A 20,646-nucleotide genomic window follows, 5' to 3' on the forward strand; every position below is an offset into this window, starting at 1 on the left:
AAGAATCAGATACATGAAGGCTACGGACAATTATGTTAAGGAAGACAAACAATAAAGGTCAAAAAGGAAAGTCAGATCACAACATTAACAACAAGCATGCCTTTCTCAGCCACAGAGAAGGGGAAGACAGCAAAGGGCAGAGTACAAGTACCACACAAGTGATCAGTCTGGTAGGGAAGTAGTGAAGATAAAATGGATTTTAAGAGAAGGATTCAGCCAAATACGGTATCTGTGCAGGGCAGATGATAAGAAGAGACGTGAAGTGCAGTAGAAAGTAGGACAAGCAACTTGCCTTTGGCAAGCTGAGCTCAATCTGACAAGAAAAAGCATAAAGAAGAAGAAACATTGCTATAGGAACACAGAGTTTGCTAGACTTCCCAAACCCTCAAGGACATGCTAATGCGAAGAGGTCACCAGGGTAAATAGACAACTCATCAGAAAGTGAGTCATTAGGAGTGTCAGCCAAGAACTCACTTGGTGGTATTATTTCCCAGCTGTCACCAACAGCAAGTTTTAGCAGAGATGCTCAATCTCACAGTGACTTGCCTTTTCAAACACTTCATGCTGCAGAAGACATTTTCTTCTTGTCATGCATGCAATTCACTCACCTTTGTTTTGCATTCACCATTTCCTCCTTGCAAATAGGAAAGAATCTGCTCAGTAGACTTTCATTTCCTCTCAAAAAATTCAAGGGTTGAAGTAGCCACTGACCCACTCAACTGTCTCTAGCAAATGCCTAAGCATTCCCTGAAGCAGGAATATATTACTCCACTCTTACGGTAAAGTGCTCGAGTACACTATACTCCAGATTTTTCAGCAGGCTTAGAAAGCAGAGGAAAACAAGATGACATCCAGAAGGGTCAACAACTAACCTTTAAGATTAGTCAGAGAAGCTTGCTATGCAATCCAGCACCAGGGAATGATTAGCCACCTTACCTTCACTGCACTGCACCAGCATCACAGGGACCCAAAATGTTCAACTGAATGCAAGACCATCTGTTTGCAACTATATAGCGATGGCCACAGGGCCAGGATAGGTATTAGAACACATTATAATCTCCTGCGCTCATACACTCAAGTCATTTTTACTGCTGCAGAAGGCTACAAGACTGCACAATAACAAGATACTTCACAGTTCACTTCAGTGGAACACTAAGATGACAAATGCACTCTTAGGGAGGGCACAACCTAGAAAATAGGCAACTGTGAAGTTATTGAAAAGAATAAGAAGCATACAGCTATTAAGCATGGAATCAAATAAGAAAAGCAGTGACAAATTTAAGTTGATCACAGAATGCAAGCATCCTATAGCCCCTGCAGATCTACATCAGGGATCTTAAAGTGTTTACAAACTTATTTGCTACACTAAATCACCAGAAGCAGAAGGGGTTTGTTTTTGTTTTTTACAACAGCTGAATATCTATTGAGATGAAGGGGCAAAGATGTTTAGTATATGAAAAGTTCACTACATATAGTTACCAGTGCCACAGAACAGCCCCACAACTGCCCACATCTACGTTCATTCTTATCATATCCATGCTTCTGAATAGAGTAACTATCTCTGCCTGAAAGATGCCCCGTGTTATTACTTCAGAGAAATTACTGCTGAAGTAAAAACAGTGGTACACGCAAGAAAGAGTCGCTACCATACAGAAGTTCACAGATTTTGAGAGAGGTATCCTTCTTCACAGAAATTAATATAAAATCATAGAATCATGGATTGTTTGAGGTTGGGACGGACCTCTGAAGATTATCTGATCCAATCCCCTGCTCAAGCAGAGCCACCCAGAGCAGGGTGCCCAGGACCTCGCCCAGGCAGAATATCTCCAAGACCTCTCTGGGTAGTCTGTGCCAGTGGCTCTGCCACCTGCACATCAAAGAAGTACTTCCTGATGTTCAGAGGGAACATCCTGTGTTCTATTTTGTGCCCAGTGCCTCCTCTGCCACTGAGTTTCACTCATGCTTTCTGCATCCTCCCTCCAGGTATTATACACACTGATGAGACCAAGGTAAGACAAAGCCTTTAAAAAAATAATAATGTAAGCTGCATACCACTTTGAACCTTCTGGGTAATAAAAACTTAATTCAAAACTATTTATTTCCCAGATCTCATCCCCAGAAGTACATGTAATCAGAGACAAACCTTTTCCCCTGCTTATGAAAGTCCGGCTTAGTTTAGCCAAGTTTCTATGTAATTGGAAACGTTTGGCTTGGTAGAGGATGCACTTGACCCTACACATAAAACTGCATGGCTAGAAGCTAGCACTACATAAAGTCAAGTTTAATCTTCCTAAGAGGATGCAGCCACTGGTGAAAAAAATCCTGTTGATTTTTATGATAGATTTTCCTGTGTCTACTCTTTTCTTTAAATCATGCCCGCTTTAGTTCAAAAAAAAAAAAAAGTCAGATCCAATATATCCAACTAAACCCTATTTGATTTCTGCATAGCCTCCTAAGTATCTCAGGTATCTGTTAAGGGTGTGAATAACAAGTCTTTAAACATCAGGTAACAAAATCCAAAAAATTAAAGTAATGGCTAAAATAATCTTGTTTATGAAAACATATCACACTCAACCTCATTAATTCGATGCTCAAGAGAAAGAGCAGCCCTATACCCTATATTTAGGAGTGTTTTCAAACCCAAATCACTGTTCGAAATCCAAGGATTAAGCAACCTCCAGCTCTCATATGAACAGTACATAATGATAGTATAATACAGTTAAAACTAAATCCTGAGAAACCAGACAAGAAAGCTCTGTAAGTTATCTGATGCTGTTTCAGCACAAATGAGATACCACACCATTTCCTTACACCTGAAGACCACTGACTGAGGCTCTTTCCTTACCTTGCTAGCATAAGGGTATTTTGCCCTGCTCATGGTGGTGACTTGTTTTAGAGAAACTGCTTGGCAGTTTTATGCCACGTTGCCATCTGCATGGTTGAACCCATGCTGAAGTTCTGGCTCAACCACATTCTCACTCTTTGGGCGCGTTCCAGGATCATTCTACTGCTTGTGTGCCACCTCACCTCACCAAGGCAGCCTGCTGCATAGCATAAAACTGCCACAGACCGATTTGCCTAGCTGGCAACACTCTGGTAAGCAATCGATCCTCAAAGAAGTCTGCCCTCCTAAGACTGCAAACCCAGATTACATGAACTTCCCCCTCAACTATTTAAAATTGCAGATTTCGTTTTCTGAAAGCATCTACTCTTCTGATGATGCAGAGCAACGCACCACATCTTCCTCCTGCAAACACTAAGAAGGCAGAAAGGCCATTTTTGACAGGTCCTTCCCTTTTACCACTGCCAACTGACAGTTGGTAGGCACCCAACCCTTCAGTAGAAAAAAGCTCTAACTATTGAGAACAACCCTAACAGCATTTTTTTAAATTTTTATTTTAATTTAAATGCAGACTTGTATTTAACATGATTAAAAATTGCAGCACTCAAATCCTTCTCTAGCCTCCACAGCCCAACAAAGATAAGCCCAACACCCTCCTCACATGCCCAAGTTTCCCCCCAAAAAAGAGCTTTGTCTGGGGAGGCATAAGTAGTGAACCTCACACTGCAATCAGCGACTCATTTAGGTGGGAGATCTCTCTGGCCATCAGAAGCCAGATGTATTTCACTGAAACGTCAATCTCAAAAACAAATCATCTAAGAAGTTAAAACTACAAGCAAGCAATTAAATGTCCAAGCACAAAGCAAAGGCTAGTCCAGGTTTGGTGCTCAGCCAAGCCTAGCAAAGTCGTAGCAGGAAAGAGCCTAATGTTCATGACAAGTTCAACTGGGAAGAGCTCAGAAGAACGCATCTGATTGGCTTGACATGCAGGAGCCAGCATGCACTGGGGTCCATTGACTAGCACACTAAGAACAAGGAGAAGAAGAGAACTAACAACCAGGGGACTTCACAAAGGGCAGTGCTCCCTCTCTGTAAGGCTTTGGATGAGAAGAATGGCTTTCATTCCAGCACAGAACAAAAAGGTCTCAAAGCAGGATACACCTACGCTGAACGGTTTTACATACCAGCCTTATAGCAAGGGAACACTGTAAAAATAAATTTTGTGTGTGCGTATGCACGCATGTGTATTACAAATATATATATACATATATATACACACATACATATAAATATATATATATATATATACACACACAAAAAAAAATGTACATTACATATATAGTGGTAGTCACATCACAGGAGCGGAGAAGTTTGCTCACCATTAGCAAATATCCTATGAAAGACTGTTGGTAACAGAGCAGCCCGTAAGCGGGAAGTAAAACAAGATAGAAGTCAATGAGTTGATGAAACAGCAAGCACGTAACATTCATACAGACAGCTAGGTCAGAATCATTGCAAAACACAGACAAGACTGAGAATCTGGCCCAGCCACCAGCCACCTTTTAAAATAAATTTAACTAAGGAATGTTAGCGTTTCAAATTGAGACCCAAACCAGGCAAGGGAGAAGACACCTCTGATCAAGTAGAAAATTAGAGCTGAGTAAGACAAAGAAACTGGAAGTTCTGTTGTTTCTTTGAGTGATCCACAGTCCCTCAGAACCTCTTTCGGCAGACATCTACCTCTCTCTAACACTCTATCAGCTTCTCCTCTGCATGGATCTTTGCAGCTGAACCTATACTTACATACCTGGCCACATAATTTAATAGCAGAGTTAATACCAAGTAAAACCCAGTCTCCTGGCACCCTGGACTGGAACTGAAGGGAGGCTTTGGACTGATTGCAATTAAATATGTAGTGAATCCTAGAAGGTCAGGTAGGCTGAAGACAGGAAAGTATTTGCATCAGTCGAATGCCTGAGGGCGCTATTTGGAAATACACTAGCATAACACAAAACCACAAAACTTCCCTGTGTTCTACTGGAAATCTCACACTGCACATGCTAACATGGCATGCACGTGCCTCACATCCATGTCTCGGGGAAACAAGAAGCCATTATAAAACTCTCCAGTTTGCAGACTCAGTTCCGTTGAAGTACTCCAAGAGTTGCTTAAAAGGACTTTTAATTAAAACCCATCACACCTCCTTCCACCTGTTACTGATTCTTAAACTCCCAGCAATAATTACAAGAAACATTGCCCAACATCGGCTGAACATAGCAAATAGCAGCAAACATCCCATCTAAACAGGTTGTTCCTTTGCACTCAGAATGCCTTTGACCTGCCACAATGAATCATCTTGCAACATGCTCCCTTCACAACTCCAACTGCTAGACAATGCAGATATGCACAGATGCAACATGGTCTTGCATGTAGATCTTGTGGAAGGGTACATAGAAAACAACACCTCTCTCACATGGAATATTTTCATCTGATCGCAACTCCAGAAAGCATTCCTATCTCCATGAACACCAGTGTTAGTGCAAGTCTAAGAGTTTTAAGTCTTCCCCATCCTCACCAGAAGTTCTCCAAGGCACCTTGCTCATTTGACACCTTCTCCTCAAATCTACTAGCCCTGCACTTCAGGCCACTGAAAAAAAAAGAAGTTAACAAATGGATGGCTTTTGTATTGTTGAGCAGTATGAGACATCCTTCCTCTTTCCCACTCCCTTTTTCTTCCACAGATGACCCCCACCATTTAAGATTTCAGCCCTGTCCCCAAAACTCAATGGAATAGCAACACCTTACTACTAAATTAATCATTTTGCAACACACAAGTGGCCCTAGAAAAAAATGCTAATACAGAATTGCATGCAGAACAAGAAACACATAGTGGTCAGTCCTGCTAGTACATGTGCTTCTGCAACCTAAAGTGCCAGCAAGAAGTGACAAGCAAAAGGGCTGCTCTAGCACCTAAAGAGGTGCTACAGGAACAAATAAGTACAAGCCATTTCTAATGCAACACAACTCACAGGCACTACTCTTCTAGTACCTCTTCACCTAGCAGAAGGAAGAATATTTTGTGGGATACACTAGCAGCTTCCTTTCACCAGATTTCTGCCCCAAATTCAGCAAGTATACTGTCTTGCTTAAAGCAGAGGGAAGGAAAGTTTTCGAGGAACACAGTGCTGAACAGCACTAAGGATGGAGACAGTATTAAAGTGAAGATCATAATGTACTGAATCATTGTTACCCTTAAATCCATAAGAATGATTCCCCCACTTTTTAAATACACACAGGAAATTGTTCAAGTATCAGCCAGCTCTGAGAAATAATTACATGCAGCAATAAATATGGGCCTAACATTGTCACCGATCTCAAAGCAACTCTCTCTCTAAGACCTGAGCGTGACAATAGCCTGTCTGGCTACTGCACAGTCAGCAGTGCTAGAGAATTGCAAGAATCTGATGACGCAGTTGAACAGTTTTGACTTGCCTAGTTGGGTGGGTAATACAGGAATAAGAATGCATTCTGCAATATTGGCAACTGTAATTACAGCCTGTGCTGGAACCACAGGTATTATGTTTTGAGGATTCTTTTTCTGATCATAAGTCCACTTGTGCTCACTTCCTTTAAAAAAAATCAGAAAGGATAAGAATCTCCTAGATAAATCACTTCACTTCTGAACACAAGATGAGCAAGGCAGTCCACAACTGTTGAGTTGTACCAGTTTGGGCTGGGACAGAGTTAATTTTCATCATAAAAACTTCTGCATGCTATGGTTTTGATTTGTGACCAAACCAGTGTTGATAACACACCAGTGTTCTAGCTACTGCTGAACAGCGCTAACATAGTGTCAAGGCGTTTTCTGTTTCTCACACTACCCCACCAGTGAGTAGGCTGGGGGTACATAAGAAGTTGGGGTGGGCACAGCTGGGACAGCTGACCCCAACTGATAAAAGGGATATTCCATATCATATGACACCTTTCTGAGCAATTAAAGCTGGGGGAAGAAAGAGGAGTGGGGGGACGTCCAGATCTACAGCATTTGTCTTCCCAAGCAACTGTTACCTGTGACGAAGCCTTGCTTTCCCACAAACAGCTAAACATCTGCCTGCCGACAGATAGCGAGTAAATTCCTTATTTTGCTTTGCGGATGTGTGCAGCTTTTGCTTTATTTAAACTGTTTATATCAACCAATGAGTTTTCTTAATTTCACCCTTCCAATTCTCTTCTGCATCCCACTTAGGGTGAGTGAGCGAATGGCTGCATGGGGCTCAGCTGCCTACGGGGTTTAACCCACAACAGGAGTAAAAGAGCAACTGGAATTGAGCACCGCTCCTGCACAGTCACACTCCTAGAATTTCCCTTCCTCAGGGCTACCAAGAAGTCTTGCTGCGGATACAGCTGTTATAATGCACAGACACCCACTACTCCTTGAAAGAGGCACATCAGTCCAACTGCCTCTGTTCTTTCCACCATGCCTAATAGATGCAAAGATCTATAAGATGGGAGGGAGTAGGCAAACGTGTAACTGCTGAGGCAACTGTCTGCGATCCACACTCAATGAACCACCTTTCTAGACAGTCTCTTAATGACACCACTGAGAGTCTGAATGCTCATGAGAATGCCATGTTTGCTGATCTGCAGAACTACTCTCTGGTAAAAAGCCACGGCTCTAGATACCAGCTTGAAGTGGTTTACTTTTATAAAGCGTCGGCTATCAGTCAGAAAGATTCCAGCTGTATAATACTTTTAAACTCAACTAGAAAGGGAAGGATCTCTTATGTACTTCCTGAGTAGAGCCTACAACAGACTTCCCATAAATGACCTGAATTGGATGCCAGGGAACCAGCTATGTTTGCCAGCAGACAGGTATCAGATACGTGCAACTCTTGAAAACTCCTCCCACCTGGACAACTTTGGAAAAAAAAAAAAAGATCAAGTGAACCCTGTGATATCATCAGCCTGTATGAAGAACAAGATGTCACCAAGTTCACAGGCAGGTGATTAATCCTTCTGCCATGACCCACACTCCCTGGATACAAGCATATATCAGAAGGTTGTTATAGAGAACAGAGACCCCAACTCCGGAACAAGACAGAGTAAGAGTCTTTTGATTGAAAGAAAAACTACAGAGTTCCACAGTTTATGAAGAGAGACTACTTTTAAATGACAGGTGAAGCAGAGCATTATTTCCTGTACACTGTCTACATTAAAACCAAGAATTCACACAGATGAAATCCTACAGGATGGCCAGTGCACACTCCTCAGCTTTGAGGATACTTGCAGTAGAGCTGGACAACTGATAGCTGTCACTTGAAAGGGTACATCAAGGTACCAGAGAATGCATCCAGAACTGCAAACATTCCTAAAGATATAACAGCAACAGATGAGGAAAAAAAATAAAACAGACTAAGCAAGGAGGCACTGCATCTCTAGAAACAAATACTTCCTACTTCTGAAATAAAGTATTTCAGCACAAGCAGCTGCCTGAACAGGGCATGTCTTTGCTAAACAGGCACAACAGCAGCTAGCATCCTGAAGTCCAAGCTAAAATGAGTGATGCTAGATGAGGATGCCAAGACTAGTGGCTTGCTGAAGCCAGAGTCTATAACCTTCATACACTTGTTGGTAAAAGAAACACTCATGTGGCCTCAGTGGACACAGCTCTCCAGACAGCTCTCAAAGCTTCACAACACTGACAGGCAAACTTCATGTGTATTAACATTGGGGGGGGGGGGGGGGGGGGGAATAAGGAAAAAAAAAAAGGGCAGAGCATCCATGAATCCAAGGATAAGAAGGATAACGTGCATGCAAAACTTGAAAGTTGCAGCACCTTTTCTCTGGTCAGTCCCCTGAGATCAAAAAGGTATGGGCTGACATGGAAAACAATATTCAGTAACAGTCCTTCCTGTGCCTAAAGGCGGTCCAGGAGTGTATTCTATTGCAAATCTCTGGCCCAAATGATGCAGAGGTGGAGGAGCATATGCATACATGCCTACTATGCCAGGTAGCCTCGAAAGGGTTAGATGTCCTGTTCTAGTTGAGCAGTTTGCCTCAAAGAGGAAGGGACACCTCCAGTAAGCCTTACCTGACCCAATTTTGATCAATCCGTTGTGCTGAATAAAGATGGTATCGCAGGTCAGATTGCCATGGATGATTGGAGGATCACAGGAGTGGAGGTAGCTAGAGATTCAGAACAGAGCACTGGTCAGGGGACTACCCCAGGCTGAAGCAGGAATCCCTCCCTTCATCCCTTCCTTGAGATACATCAGAACATCATCATGAGAAGAGAACGAGAGGGCAAAGGGTGCATTCCAGGGATTTACAATAGCAGGGAGGTACAAATTCAGTGACTGTACATCAACCTCTAGCCTAGTATAGAATAATGAAAATTAAGCAATTGTCTCTTACTAACAACCTCCAGAATTGGCAGAGGGAAAGGAAAGAAAGCTTCTTCTGACCATTCTGACCAGTTCTTACAAAACCCAGGGTACCAGATCTGCATCATACACCTCAATACTGCTAGATGGGAGTTAAACAGGTTATTTTTTTATTATTAAATTTATTTATTATTATAACAGGTATTAAAATACCAAAAGAACAGAACCTTATTCTGTCTCTAATCATAGGATATCAAAAACGGTGTTCAGTGGTGCACAAACATGATCGGTCATGTTTTCTAGCATGCACAATTAAAACTTTTCAGCGTTGGGGCCCCAGGTACAGTTTGAGGTTGGTTTTGCACTTCACTCTGCTTTGTTTTATTTTAGCAGCCAGCACAAATAAAGACTGTCAGCTCTCAAAAGCTTATTAGAACACCATATATCCCTCAGCAGCTATACTTAGCTAAACGGCAACAGAATTTTGTCTATGGAGTGCAAGTCTTGCTCTGACATCTGGGTTATTGTTTTTCCAAGGCTGTTATTAGCCACACCATCTCTGGCTCAGGGAGGGAAGTGTCTTTAAGACAAAAACAAAAGAACTCCAGATTCTGTTCAACTGGATTGTGCTAAGAAGGCTGCAGATGATCTGCATCATCAAGAAATGTACAAATTCATATATACTCCTATTAATATCACCACAATAATTATGAATACATCACATGCTACAGGGCTGCAGCCTACCAAGATTAAGAAAATTTTTCATGCTCCAGTCATATGGAATTTGATTTCTTTGATACTTCTTTGCAACATCCTCTTGGCCATGGTTAGAGCCAGGTTATAAAACTGGATCTGGATACACGGGAAAGCTCCCTGAAGCTTATCCTGTACAGTCACTATCATACCGGTCACAACCATTGGGATCCAAACCCTACATTGCACCAGTTTCTTTACTGTAGAGGCTTCAGTATTGTTTAACTGAAGAGTCTGGGATTGTTGTATAAAGTGCAGCTGACACTCTACAGACTACAACTGGGGTAAGATTCAGGCTGGATGACTGAAAGTGCTCTCCATGCTCTGTTCCATGAAGTTTGCTAACATTTAGCAGCATGTATACAGACAGCTTTTACTATTCTAGCACAAGAAATGCTATGCTTAAACAAATGGCTAGATCTCAAGATCAGTAACTTACATACCTGAGAGCAGAGAGGATCTGGGTACACCATCGCTTCCAGGCCTATAGACACAGGAGCAAAAAGGATAAAAATCATTCAAGGAAGAGGAACTAATCCATACTTATGTGATTCAAAGCTCATTCAAATGATGGAACCAGTGTATCTTAGCTTATATCCAGTACAGATGTGCAAGTAAGAACTTTATGAAATCAGTACTCTTGGGCTCTGTTTAGTTTTTACATTTTTGACAGGGGTCACAAATCATGCCTCCTCCCTCCTAACTCCTCTTATGCATAGAACCCTTCCCTCTTTCCTGCATGCATACACAGAACAGGAGAAGTTATCACAACATACATATGAAGCTGCAGAACTACAGGAAACAAAGAAAGCAACACAGAACTGGTATCTCAGAAAACCTGCAACTAAACCGGCTTACAGTAACAAGAAAAAATTTCAGACACATTATCACCAGCTTTTCTTCTCATTAGGATCCTCTGCTGAGAGACCTTTCCAGAGGCTGAAGATGCTAAGTGAAAATAGGCACATAGGAAAAAAGAGTTACCTTTTCATTCATAGTTTTGTGGTTTTTCTTTGTCTTCTTCAGGAACTGTTTCAGGCTCCCTGAGGACATATATTCAGTGATGAAGATCACCTGTGGGACAGTATGAAGTATTACCTTCTGCTTCACTAATTACCCACAGGATATACAACTAGAAAACCCAACAGGCTGCTTGCTTTACTTACCCTGGCCTTATTCTCCTTCACATCAGCCCAGTATTTGTGAAACTTTACAATGTTCAGATGTTCCAGTTGAATTAAGTTGTCAAACACTGCTTTAACTTTCTCCTACAACATCAGAAAGTCAAAGCTATGTTACATCAAAGACCACATCAGCCCACACTTTACTTGTTTCTGAGGTCTGGGTCCCCTTAAACAACACAATACACTTCAAGCTCCTATGCCAAGAAAAATCAGCATCTGATTTCATCTTATACTGCATTGTTTGAACACCAAGACTCAACCAACACAAAAGCCTCTAGACATAGTACAGCAACAGTTTTCAGTCACATTTTCTGCAGAAATCAGGCTTCATTTTTGCTATGTTTAAGAAAGTAGGGAAGAGTTATAGACCCAGCCAATAACCCACATGAATCAGTATCTATAATTACACCCTAATGCAAGGCCTGTCACCCTGGTGCAATGTGTTTTTACTGTAGAGGTGATAGATCACTGGAATAGGTTGACAAGAAAGGTAGTTGAGCTTCCCTCCTTGGAAATCTTCAAAAGCCATATGGACATGGCCCTGGGTAACCTGCTCTAAGCACCCCTGTTTGAACAGGGGAGGTTAGACCAGATGAACTCCAGAGGTCGCTTCCAACCTGAATGATTCTGTGGTGTTTCCCACATCTCGTTGGGAAACACGTCAACATACCTCCTGAAGCTTAAAGTTCTTCCGCTCAGAAAACTGAACCTCATTCCAAACCACTTCCACACCTTCCTCTGTATCCATGGCCAGGTAGGCACTATCGATCCCCGGGACATTGCGTTGATTCACCTGTATGGGAAGGATGGAAACAGGTATGAGATCTAAGCTAGAAAGACTAGATCATTACTATGCACCCTTTATTTCAGTATTATGAATGTTGTTCATCAGCTTTTAACTAAATGAGCATTCCAGGACAGGATTGTCCATGGGCACTTCAGGAATGGGACATACCCAAAGATAAGCATGATCTAGGCCTCATATGCAGCCAGTCTGGTGAAAGCCTCCTTTTGGCTACAATATGTTAATTTATGTTTTATTTCTGTATTTCATTTTACCACCAAAAAAAACAAAAATCCAATTCTCCATCAGCTGGCCACATACCTAGAATAGCTTCACGTTCGACTGATCCAATTCTCCCTTTGAAGTAAACGTCAATACAGAGATTTGCCTAGCATTCCAGACTCACCTTCTACATATATTACCTCCTTGAAGCTTTGGCCATCTCACAGATTTTCCTATTAATATTGTCTTACCTTTTCTTCCTTCACTTCCTTCACCCCATCAGCATCCCACATTCGCTGAAAAATTCTCACCATACACAAGGGCTTCCTCAAAAATTCCTTTCCTCTTGGCAGCTGCTTTCACGTGACCAAAGGTACTCAGTTTCAGCTACAGTATTACATTAACAATGAATTGATGCAAGTGTTCTGCCATCCACAAAACTTACATGAATAAAGCACTATACTATAGGAAATGACTACTGATAACAAAATACTAATATAAAAAGGAAACAAGTTTCCAATGAACAGTACTTTCAACTTCAGTAGACAGGGTACAGACTCAGTGCACCCAGCTGATCACATTGATACACAAAAATCTAAGGCTTTTTTTTTTTTTTTATAAAGAAATTCTGATGGAGGACGGGGGTACCAAAAATAACTTGTTGGTCATGCTAACAATAAGCTAAACCTGAGCTCTAAATACAATGTGTGATCAGAAGGACTAACACACCAACAAAACATGTACACATAAGAATTGTGCATGGAAAAAAAGAGTCCATTAAGGTATTAATTTCACTAGTGTACAACACCAACTTTAAAAGTTTGCATTATACACATCTGCTCACTGGATACTTCATCAATAGCTTGATAATTTAGACAGACCACCAGTCAATTTAGGTTGGGTTTTTTGGAGATCTTCCAAAGGAATCATAACAGACCTAATGATATTCAATTTTCTCAAATTGCAGATGACTTACTGGTGTGATAAATGACTACAAGAACAGTGTAGTTGGAGTGACACAGATTGCTCAGTAAACTGAGCTGTAAATTATTGTGATAAAGACCAGATGTACTTGCATGACACAGATAGGAATAAAGAACACAGACCATAATTACATAAAGACAACCTGAGCTATGGAAAGTAACTGCTGAAAACAAACACAGGAGACAAGCAGTTTAACATGAATGACCCTATTCCCCTCCTAGACTTTGCCTCCTGTATAACTGAGGGGTGAAAGTTCTAACATTTTATTCAAGGAGATACTCATCATATTTATCATAAGAAAGTGATTTTCTCTACATACACACTGATACTGACATCAGAATAGTAGGTCAGGCCTGTTATGTTCCATCGTTAAAGGCTGTAAGACTGAAGACTATTAAGGATACAACATTAATTCCTTCAATTTTCAGTATGAGAAATCTCTCAGGCATGATGTAGTACAAGAATTCCTAGTACAATTAATAAAGTTGAGTGCCCAAAGGCTTTAACGTCAGAGAAGTTTAAATAAGACCCCAGCCAACAGAAAGCATATAAGTGTTAGTATTGTAGGGACAAGATACAGCCACGACTACCCACACTCAATGCCCATGCATTCCTCTATATTCTCTTCTTTCATCATACTTGCTGTCTGTTCAAAGAGCTTCTGACCTTACAAGGTTACTGAAGCCATCAAGTATTGACAAGTACTTGAAATCTGCCTTGATAATACAGCCGGCAGATATGGATCTATTATTTATCATAACTTGTCCTATTTCTGGGCAAGCTTACCAAATATAAATAATGTCCATGACTCATAGGCATATTCTAGAGTATCAAACATGACTCAAGACACCAAATCCATATGACAACACTGACGGTAATTGTTAATTCAAGAGGAGATTCAACAGTAGAGTAAGAAGGACAGAAGAGTAAGAGGGGGAAAAAATACAGACAGACACCTGGAAAGGCTAAAGCAAATTCCTCTTTCACTCTGGTTGCCAAATCACTGCTATACATCACTCTCCATGCTCAGCAAAATAGAATCCTAAGTCCTCACAAAAGCATGTTCTGGCATTTGTCCTGTACCTTCCTGACAGTTACGGACAGCTATTGCCTCTAAGCAGCTATCAGTGATTGATGGAAAGCTGCAAGCTTAACATGTCACAATTAGAAGCAATGTTGCAGTTTAGTCCTTGCTTTACCATAACTTCCTGGATGACTTTGTCAAGTAACTTGGGACTATTTTAACTTGTTTAATTTTCAGTGGTCTTTTGATCTATCATCTTTGAAAGGTCCTGGAGAACAGGAGAGGTGCCTGAGGACTGGAGGATAGCCAATGTCACTCCGGTCTTCAAGAAGGGCAAGGAGGAGGATCCGGGCAACTACAGGCCAGTCAGTCTCACCTCCATCCCCAGAAAGGCGTTGGAACAGCTTGTTCTGGATGCCATCTCCAAGCAATTGGAAGAGAAGAAGGTTGTGAGGAGTAGTCAGCATGGATTCACCAAGGGGAAGTCGTGCTCGACCAACCTCGTAGCCTTCCATGATGGCATCACCAGCTGGGTAGATGGGGCAAGAGCAGTGGATGTCATCTACCTTGACTTTAGCAAGGCTTTTGATACTGTCTCCCATGACATCCTGCTAGCGAAGCTGAGAAAGTGTGGGATAGAGGAGTGGACAGTTAGGTGGGTTGAGAACTGGCTGAGCTCAGAGGGTGGTGATCGGTGGCGCAGGGTCATGGTCTGGTCTTGTTCAACATCTTCATCGACGACCTTGATGAGGGAATAGGGTCTGCCCTCAGCAAGTACGCCGACGACACAAAGCTGGGAGGAGTGGCTGACACGCCAGAAGGCTGTGCTGCCATTCAGCGAGACCTGGACAGGCTGGAGAGCTGGGCAGGAAGAAACCAAATGAAGTTTAACAAGAGCAAGTGTAGAGTCCTGCACCTGGGAAGGAAGAACCGCACGTATCAGTACAGGCTGGGGGACGACCTGCTGGAGAGGAGCTCTGCGGAGAAGGACCTGGGGGTCCTGGTGGACAACAGGTTAGCCGTGAGCCAGCTGGTGGCACACTGACAATACTACACCATGAGGTTCTGTTGACTCTCGAGGGAAGAGAGGCCTTGCAGAGGGATCTAGGTAAATTGGAGCAACAGCATGAAATTAACAAGAACAAATACTGAGTTCTGCACTTGGGATGGAATAATACTGGATGTAAGTACAGATGGGGAGATGAGCAGCTGGAAAGCGGTGCCGGTTGACAGCAGGCTCAGTATGAGCCAGGAGTGCACCCTGGCAGCCAAAAGGGGAAACCGTATTCTGGGGTGCACTAAGCACACAATAGCCAGCTGGTCAAAAGAGGTGATTCTCCCAGTGTATTTAGCATTAGTGACGTCTCACCTTGAATACTGTGTGCAGTTCTGGGCACACAATATAAAAAGGATATTAAGATACTTGAATGTGTCCAGAGGAGGGCAATAAAGCTGGTAAAAGGGCTGAAAGGCACATCCTATAAGGAAAGCCTGAGAACTCTCGGTTTGTTATGCTTCGAGAAAGGGAGGTTGAGGGCGATCTCTCATTGCTCTCTACAACTTCCTGAGGAGCGGAAGTGGAGCAGGAGGTGCTCATCGTTCCTCCCTGGTATCTAATGACAGGACACATGGGAATGGCTCAAAGCTACATCAGGGGAGGTTCAGAGCAGGCATTACAAAAACTTCTTTACCAAGGGAGTAGTTAGACACCGGAACAAGCTTCCCAGAGAGGTGGCTGTGCCCCATGCCTGTCCATGTTTAAGAGACATTTGCATACTGCTCTTAATGGTATGTTTTAACTTTGGGTCAGCCCTGAAGTAATCTGACAGTTGAACCTGATGATCTTTGTAAGCCCCTTCCGACTGAAACTATTTTAATTCTTACTTGTGTAGTCCACTCTTCTGCAGCAGAACATCCAGCCTAAAAAGAAGGGACTGCTGCCTCTTCACACATCTCTACAACATCCAGTCAGCCCACACGACTGTACGCTAACCACAGAAGCAAAAAGGTAAGTCCTGTAAATCTGTAGTTTCAGTTGACTTATTCCATTCTCCTCATATTCAGAAGCTTGTTTGACATTTTCTTTCCTGCAGCTTTCCCCGCTGCTTGAGTTGAGTAACGCCATGCTCCCAGAGAGAGAGAGAGAGAGAGAACGAGAGAGGAGGGCATTCATGCTAACAATACAGGTACCAACAAATATCTGGTCGCTCTAAGCCCTGAGCAGAATTCAGAACTATAACCACAGAGAACAGTGTTGCAGACAAACTGTGTGATTTCACTCTAAGATTGCGCCACAGAGATGTAATTACAAGCTACAATTATCATTTTAAAAGCATAACAGAAGGGCCTATAGCAACTCCCTGGAGAACACAATTTGGCAACCACAAATTCAGAATTTGGGAGGTATAAACTCCAAGTTTCAGCAAACTGCTGTGGAAAAGTATCTGGGTAAGGGCCATTCAAAGGAGAAGTAAGAACCACATCAGTAATCTGAAGACAAGCAACAGAGTGGGGAACTCAGGCAGCCTAATCAATGATGGATTGAACACTGAACCCAAGGACTCCCAAAGCCACAAAGGTGAGTGATTAAGTTGCCACCCCACTAAGGAAAATCCATCTAAGCAATTCAACAGGAGAAACAGCTTCAGCAATATTATGTAAACCAAGTGGAGATGCTGTGTAGAAGAACGCAGTACTTGGAATGTCAGGGATGGGCAATTTGGGATCTAACAGGAGGAATTTGGTACAGTACTTAGGAGATCATAGAATATCCGAGTTGGAAAGGACCCACAAGGACCATCGAGTCCAACTCCTGGGACCCCACAAAAAAATAAAAATAAATCAGATCATGCATCAGAGTGTTGTCCAAAGGTTTCTTTAACTCTGGCAGGCTCAGTGGTGTGACCACATCCCTGGGGAGCCTGTTCCAGCGCCTGACCACCCTCTTGGTGAAAAACCTTTTCCTAATATCCAGCTTGAACCTGAAATGTTTGAGGGAAGGGCGAAAAATGTGGAAAGAGAGGGTTCAAGATTAATCACTAGCCAAGTCCTGTGCCTGATCACCACCACTTGTGTTCTTTTTATTAATTTTTTAATACTACTTTCTGTGCAAGCATGCTTCCTATTCTCTATGTGCAAGCACAAAGAACTGACAACAGGAAGGCTTTGGTGCTGCTGGTAAACTACACGGAACACGTTTTTTTCCCCTCTAAAGAATTGCTCTCTAAGAATGCAAAGCAAACCCTATGCCTTAGTCACAGACAGCTGGACTGTAAATAGCACTTCTAACCACCCAGGAAAGTTAGAAAAGCAGACAGCTGCTGTAGCTGTGCCTGCTCTCCCACTGAGGCAGCATAAAGACTGAGAAGTGGTGCTGGCTGATGAGGCACTTAGAAAGCTACCAGCTGTCTGTTGCAGTTAGTAAGCAAGAACACAATGGGTCTGTAGACAACAGGCCCAAGACAAAGGCTCAATTCCCTCCACACTCTGCAGTGCCCCTCATCTCATTCAAGCACATATCAAGTGTTTGTTCCTTCCATGAAGCCCCAAATGAGCCAATAAAAAAGTTAAAAGGGTGCACATATTCCCTCTTCTGAGTATGTTCCCAACAGCAAAGTAAAATCATAAGAACTATATCATGGCATTAGTCCTCTCCATCAGCTAAAAATACCTGCACATTGCCAAAGCCTGTCAAGAAGTTGGCAGCCCTCCTCGTACTAGTTTGCTTTAAGTCTCTGCTACCCTTCCACACTCCAGCAGCACAACCCGAAGCTCGGAGCATCTCAAATGCTACCTTTCCACAGAATGGCGCTTCATTTTCCCACATAAAGAAACTCAGATGTATGATAGAAAAAGAAAGACTGATGCTTATATTTTACTACCTCAGTAAGCTTCTTTTCTGTCACAACAGCAGCTGAGAAATCAGACTCGAGCATCACAGAATACAAACACCCAGTCTGCTGGCTTTTCCTCTCCAAGAATCCCATATTCTGGCGCCTTAAAGAAATGTAAATCCAAACGGAAAAGTCGTCAACTGGCTCCATATTAAAAATAGAAAAGTAGAGACTCCAACTAGGAATGAAAAGACAACGGAGATAAAATAAAGATGTAGTAGACTCAGCATCTCATTTCATGTCTTGCTGGGTTCAACTCCTCATAGATCACCGCTTCTTTATTTCATAGAGCTAGCATGGACCAAGAGGGTATGCTTGCCCAAGCATTACAATTCAGCTGTAACACTCAGCCACCAAACTGGGAACCATCCGTCCAAACGCCAACAAGGACGGTTATTAGGAGAAGCAAACTAACAGCAGTGTAGTAAAGACACTGGTGCTACCTGTATTAACTTTCTGAGCTTTCAGCAACAGGACATAATGAACAGCAAGAATGAAACACTAAACTCATATATACCCACGGGAACAATGCACACTGCCTCAAATACTGGCACACAAGTTTTGCACATGACCTGATATCCAGGTCCACATGGAACTTCTTCATCCTATCTTAGCCTGCACACCACAGTAAAGGAAGTTATGAAGGACTGCACAGTTCATCTAGCTTACCTGACAGTAGGAAATACTAGGGACAGGAAAACAAGAACCAGTCAACATAGCAACCACGGTATGCACAGACTTATATACAGGAGATTTGCCTCAGGGATGAGACAAAAAAGAACCTATGGATCTCAGAAGTCACTGAAACAGTGGCGTAACACAAAACATGGTCCAGCAGCTGAGTTTGCAGAAAAGTCAGTAATACATCAAGCACGGGACAACAACTAGACAAGCACAAGGCCATTTCCTTCTCAGTGGAGGTCACTGATGGTCAGCAGAGCTCAAACATCATCTTTCAGACACCCCAGAAATTATCACTGGATTTTAGAATCCGCAGGAAAGAAGTACAATCTTCGAGGAAAAGGGCGAAGATATTCAAGCAGAGACCAGTCCTCTTTCTTCTGTTATCTCTTTCTTCCTTTCAATACCAGGCTTTGTTCCAAGTCTTCTATATCAAGAAATGAAGCAGCATTCAGCAAAAGCTGTACCACAATTAAATATACCTCACAAGGGGCCTGCAGAAGTGGAAGACTAAGCAGATGTGAATATGCTAGACATCTTCTCTCATAACTATTACAGACACACACGTATACATACCTTAAAGGGAACCTGCTTGCTCCCACATTCAAAATATGATACGGATCCATTCAACAGCATTAAATAGGTTACTTACTACCTGTTACAATGAATTGCCTCATTATTATATGCATTTCTCATCACCTTGAAGCTGTACAGCAACAAGCACCCTTGAAAAATATCACATGGCTTTTAAACGCAAGCATTTAAATGCCGAAGGGGAAATTAATGCAACTTGATTAATCCCTCTCAGTTTCACAATAACAGCCACAAATTCTTAACCTTAGCAGACAAGTCTGACAAAAGCATCTTTTTCAGAAAAAAACTGACTTTTGATGTCAACCAAGTATTAAAACGTCTTGGCTTGTGCCAAGACCCAGTCAATCACATAGTGATTTCCTACCCAGAAAACAGATAGAAAGAAATCTATCAATAGATCTGTCAAAATCTAAATCTAAAATCTATTTAAATCTATCAATCAATCTGTCAATATGTATCTATTAAGTGACAAACTATAGAACCATTCACAGACTTGGATGGTCAAGTCCCTCCGCATAAGATGGGCTTGCCAAGTTCAACACCAATACCAAGCTGAAAATTCTGAAAAGTAAGATTCTGCTGCAGCAGAGCACAAGTCTTCCTGCAGTTATATCTGGAGTACTTTTCTGTTTGATCTGTGTAATTCTCAGGGATGGTAAGCACCAAGTCTAAGCTCCTACCAACATTTCAAGTTTAATACCTATCAGTATCAGGAGTCTAAAAATGTACTTCAAGTACATTGCCACAATCCATCTCTATAATACTATTCCCAGGAGGCATAGTCTAAATGCAGCAGATAATTCTGAAAATACTTGGACAACCTAAGAAAAATAAATTATTTATGCATGCTGACTGAAAGAGAAAAATGTAGTGTCACACAGGGACAGCAGAAAAAGAGGGTTTTGTCAGGCTGAAAAGGCAAAAGGAACCAAGGCAAGCACAAGCTTGGAGAGCCAGGGCCTGAAGAATCTATCAGTCTCAGTCTCCCCCTCCTGTGATTCCACTAACTCCAAGTTGTGGGTACTGTATGTCTCTCTCCCATGAGACAGTAATCGCCTGTTAAAAGCTTATCTTCAACCACTTGCAAAGGCTAAAGCTTCACCTTTCGATGTGTCTGGAGAGCAACCACGAGCATGGTTACAATTGCAGGAAGGGATTCAACTCAGATAAGAGAGCAATGAAATTTGCAACACACCTGGAGACCAATGCATGCAACATATACACACAGCAGCAGCATGAGAAAGCAGATTGTCATTTGTCCCCACAGCACTTAAGGACAGTAGAAATACCTGAAAACGCTGA

The 20,646-nt window shown here is 42.2% G+C and overlaps 1 protein-coding gene across 1 annotated transcript in view; it reads right to left on the reverse strand.

The window, feature by feature from the left end:
- Positions 1-20,646, reverse strand: part of NRBP1 (nuclear receptor binding protein 1) — a 41,397-nt gene that overhangs the window by 14,877 nt on the left and 5,874 nt on the right. The window contains exons 3-7 of the mRNA XM_083829493.1: positions 11,833-11,955; positions 11,145-11,246; positions 10,963-11,052; positions 10,422-10,462; positions 8,934-9,028 (exon numbers count right to left, since the gene is read on the reverse strand). Coding sequence (XP_083685619.1) covers positions 8,934-9,028; positions 10,422-10,462; positions 10,963-11,052; positions 11,145-11,246; positions 11,833-11,955 — 451 coding nt within the window. The remainder of the gene's footprint in view (positions 1-8,933; positions 9,029-10,421; positions 10,463-10,962; positions 11,053-11,144; positions 11,247-11,832; positions 11,956-20,646) is intronic.

This window comes from Anser anser (genome assembly GCF_964211835.1).
Source record: "Anser anser genome assembly, chromosome: 3".
NCBI lineage: Eukaryota > Metazoa > Chordata > Aves > Anseriformes > Anatidae > Anser > Anser anser.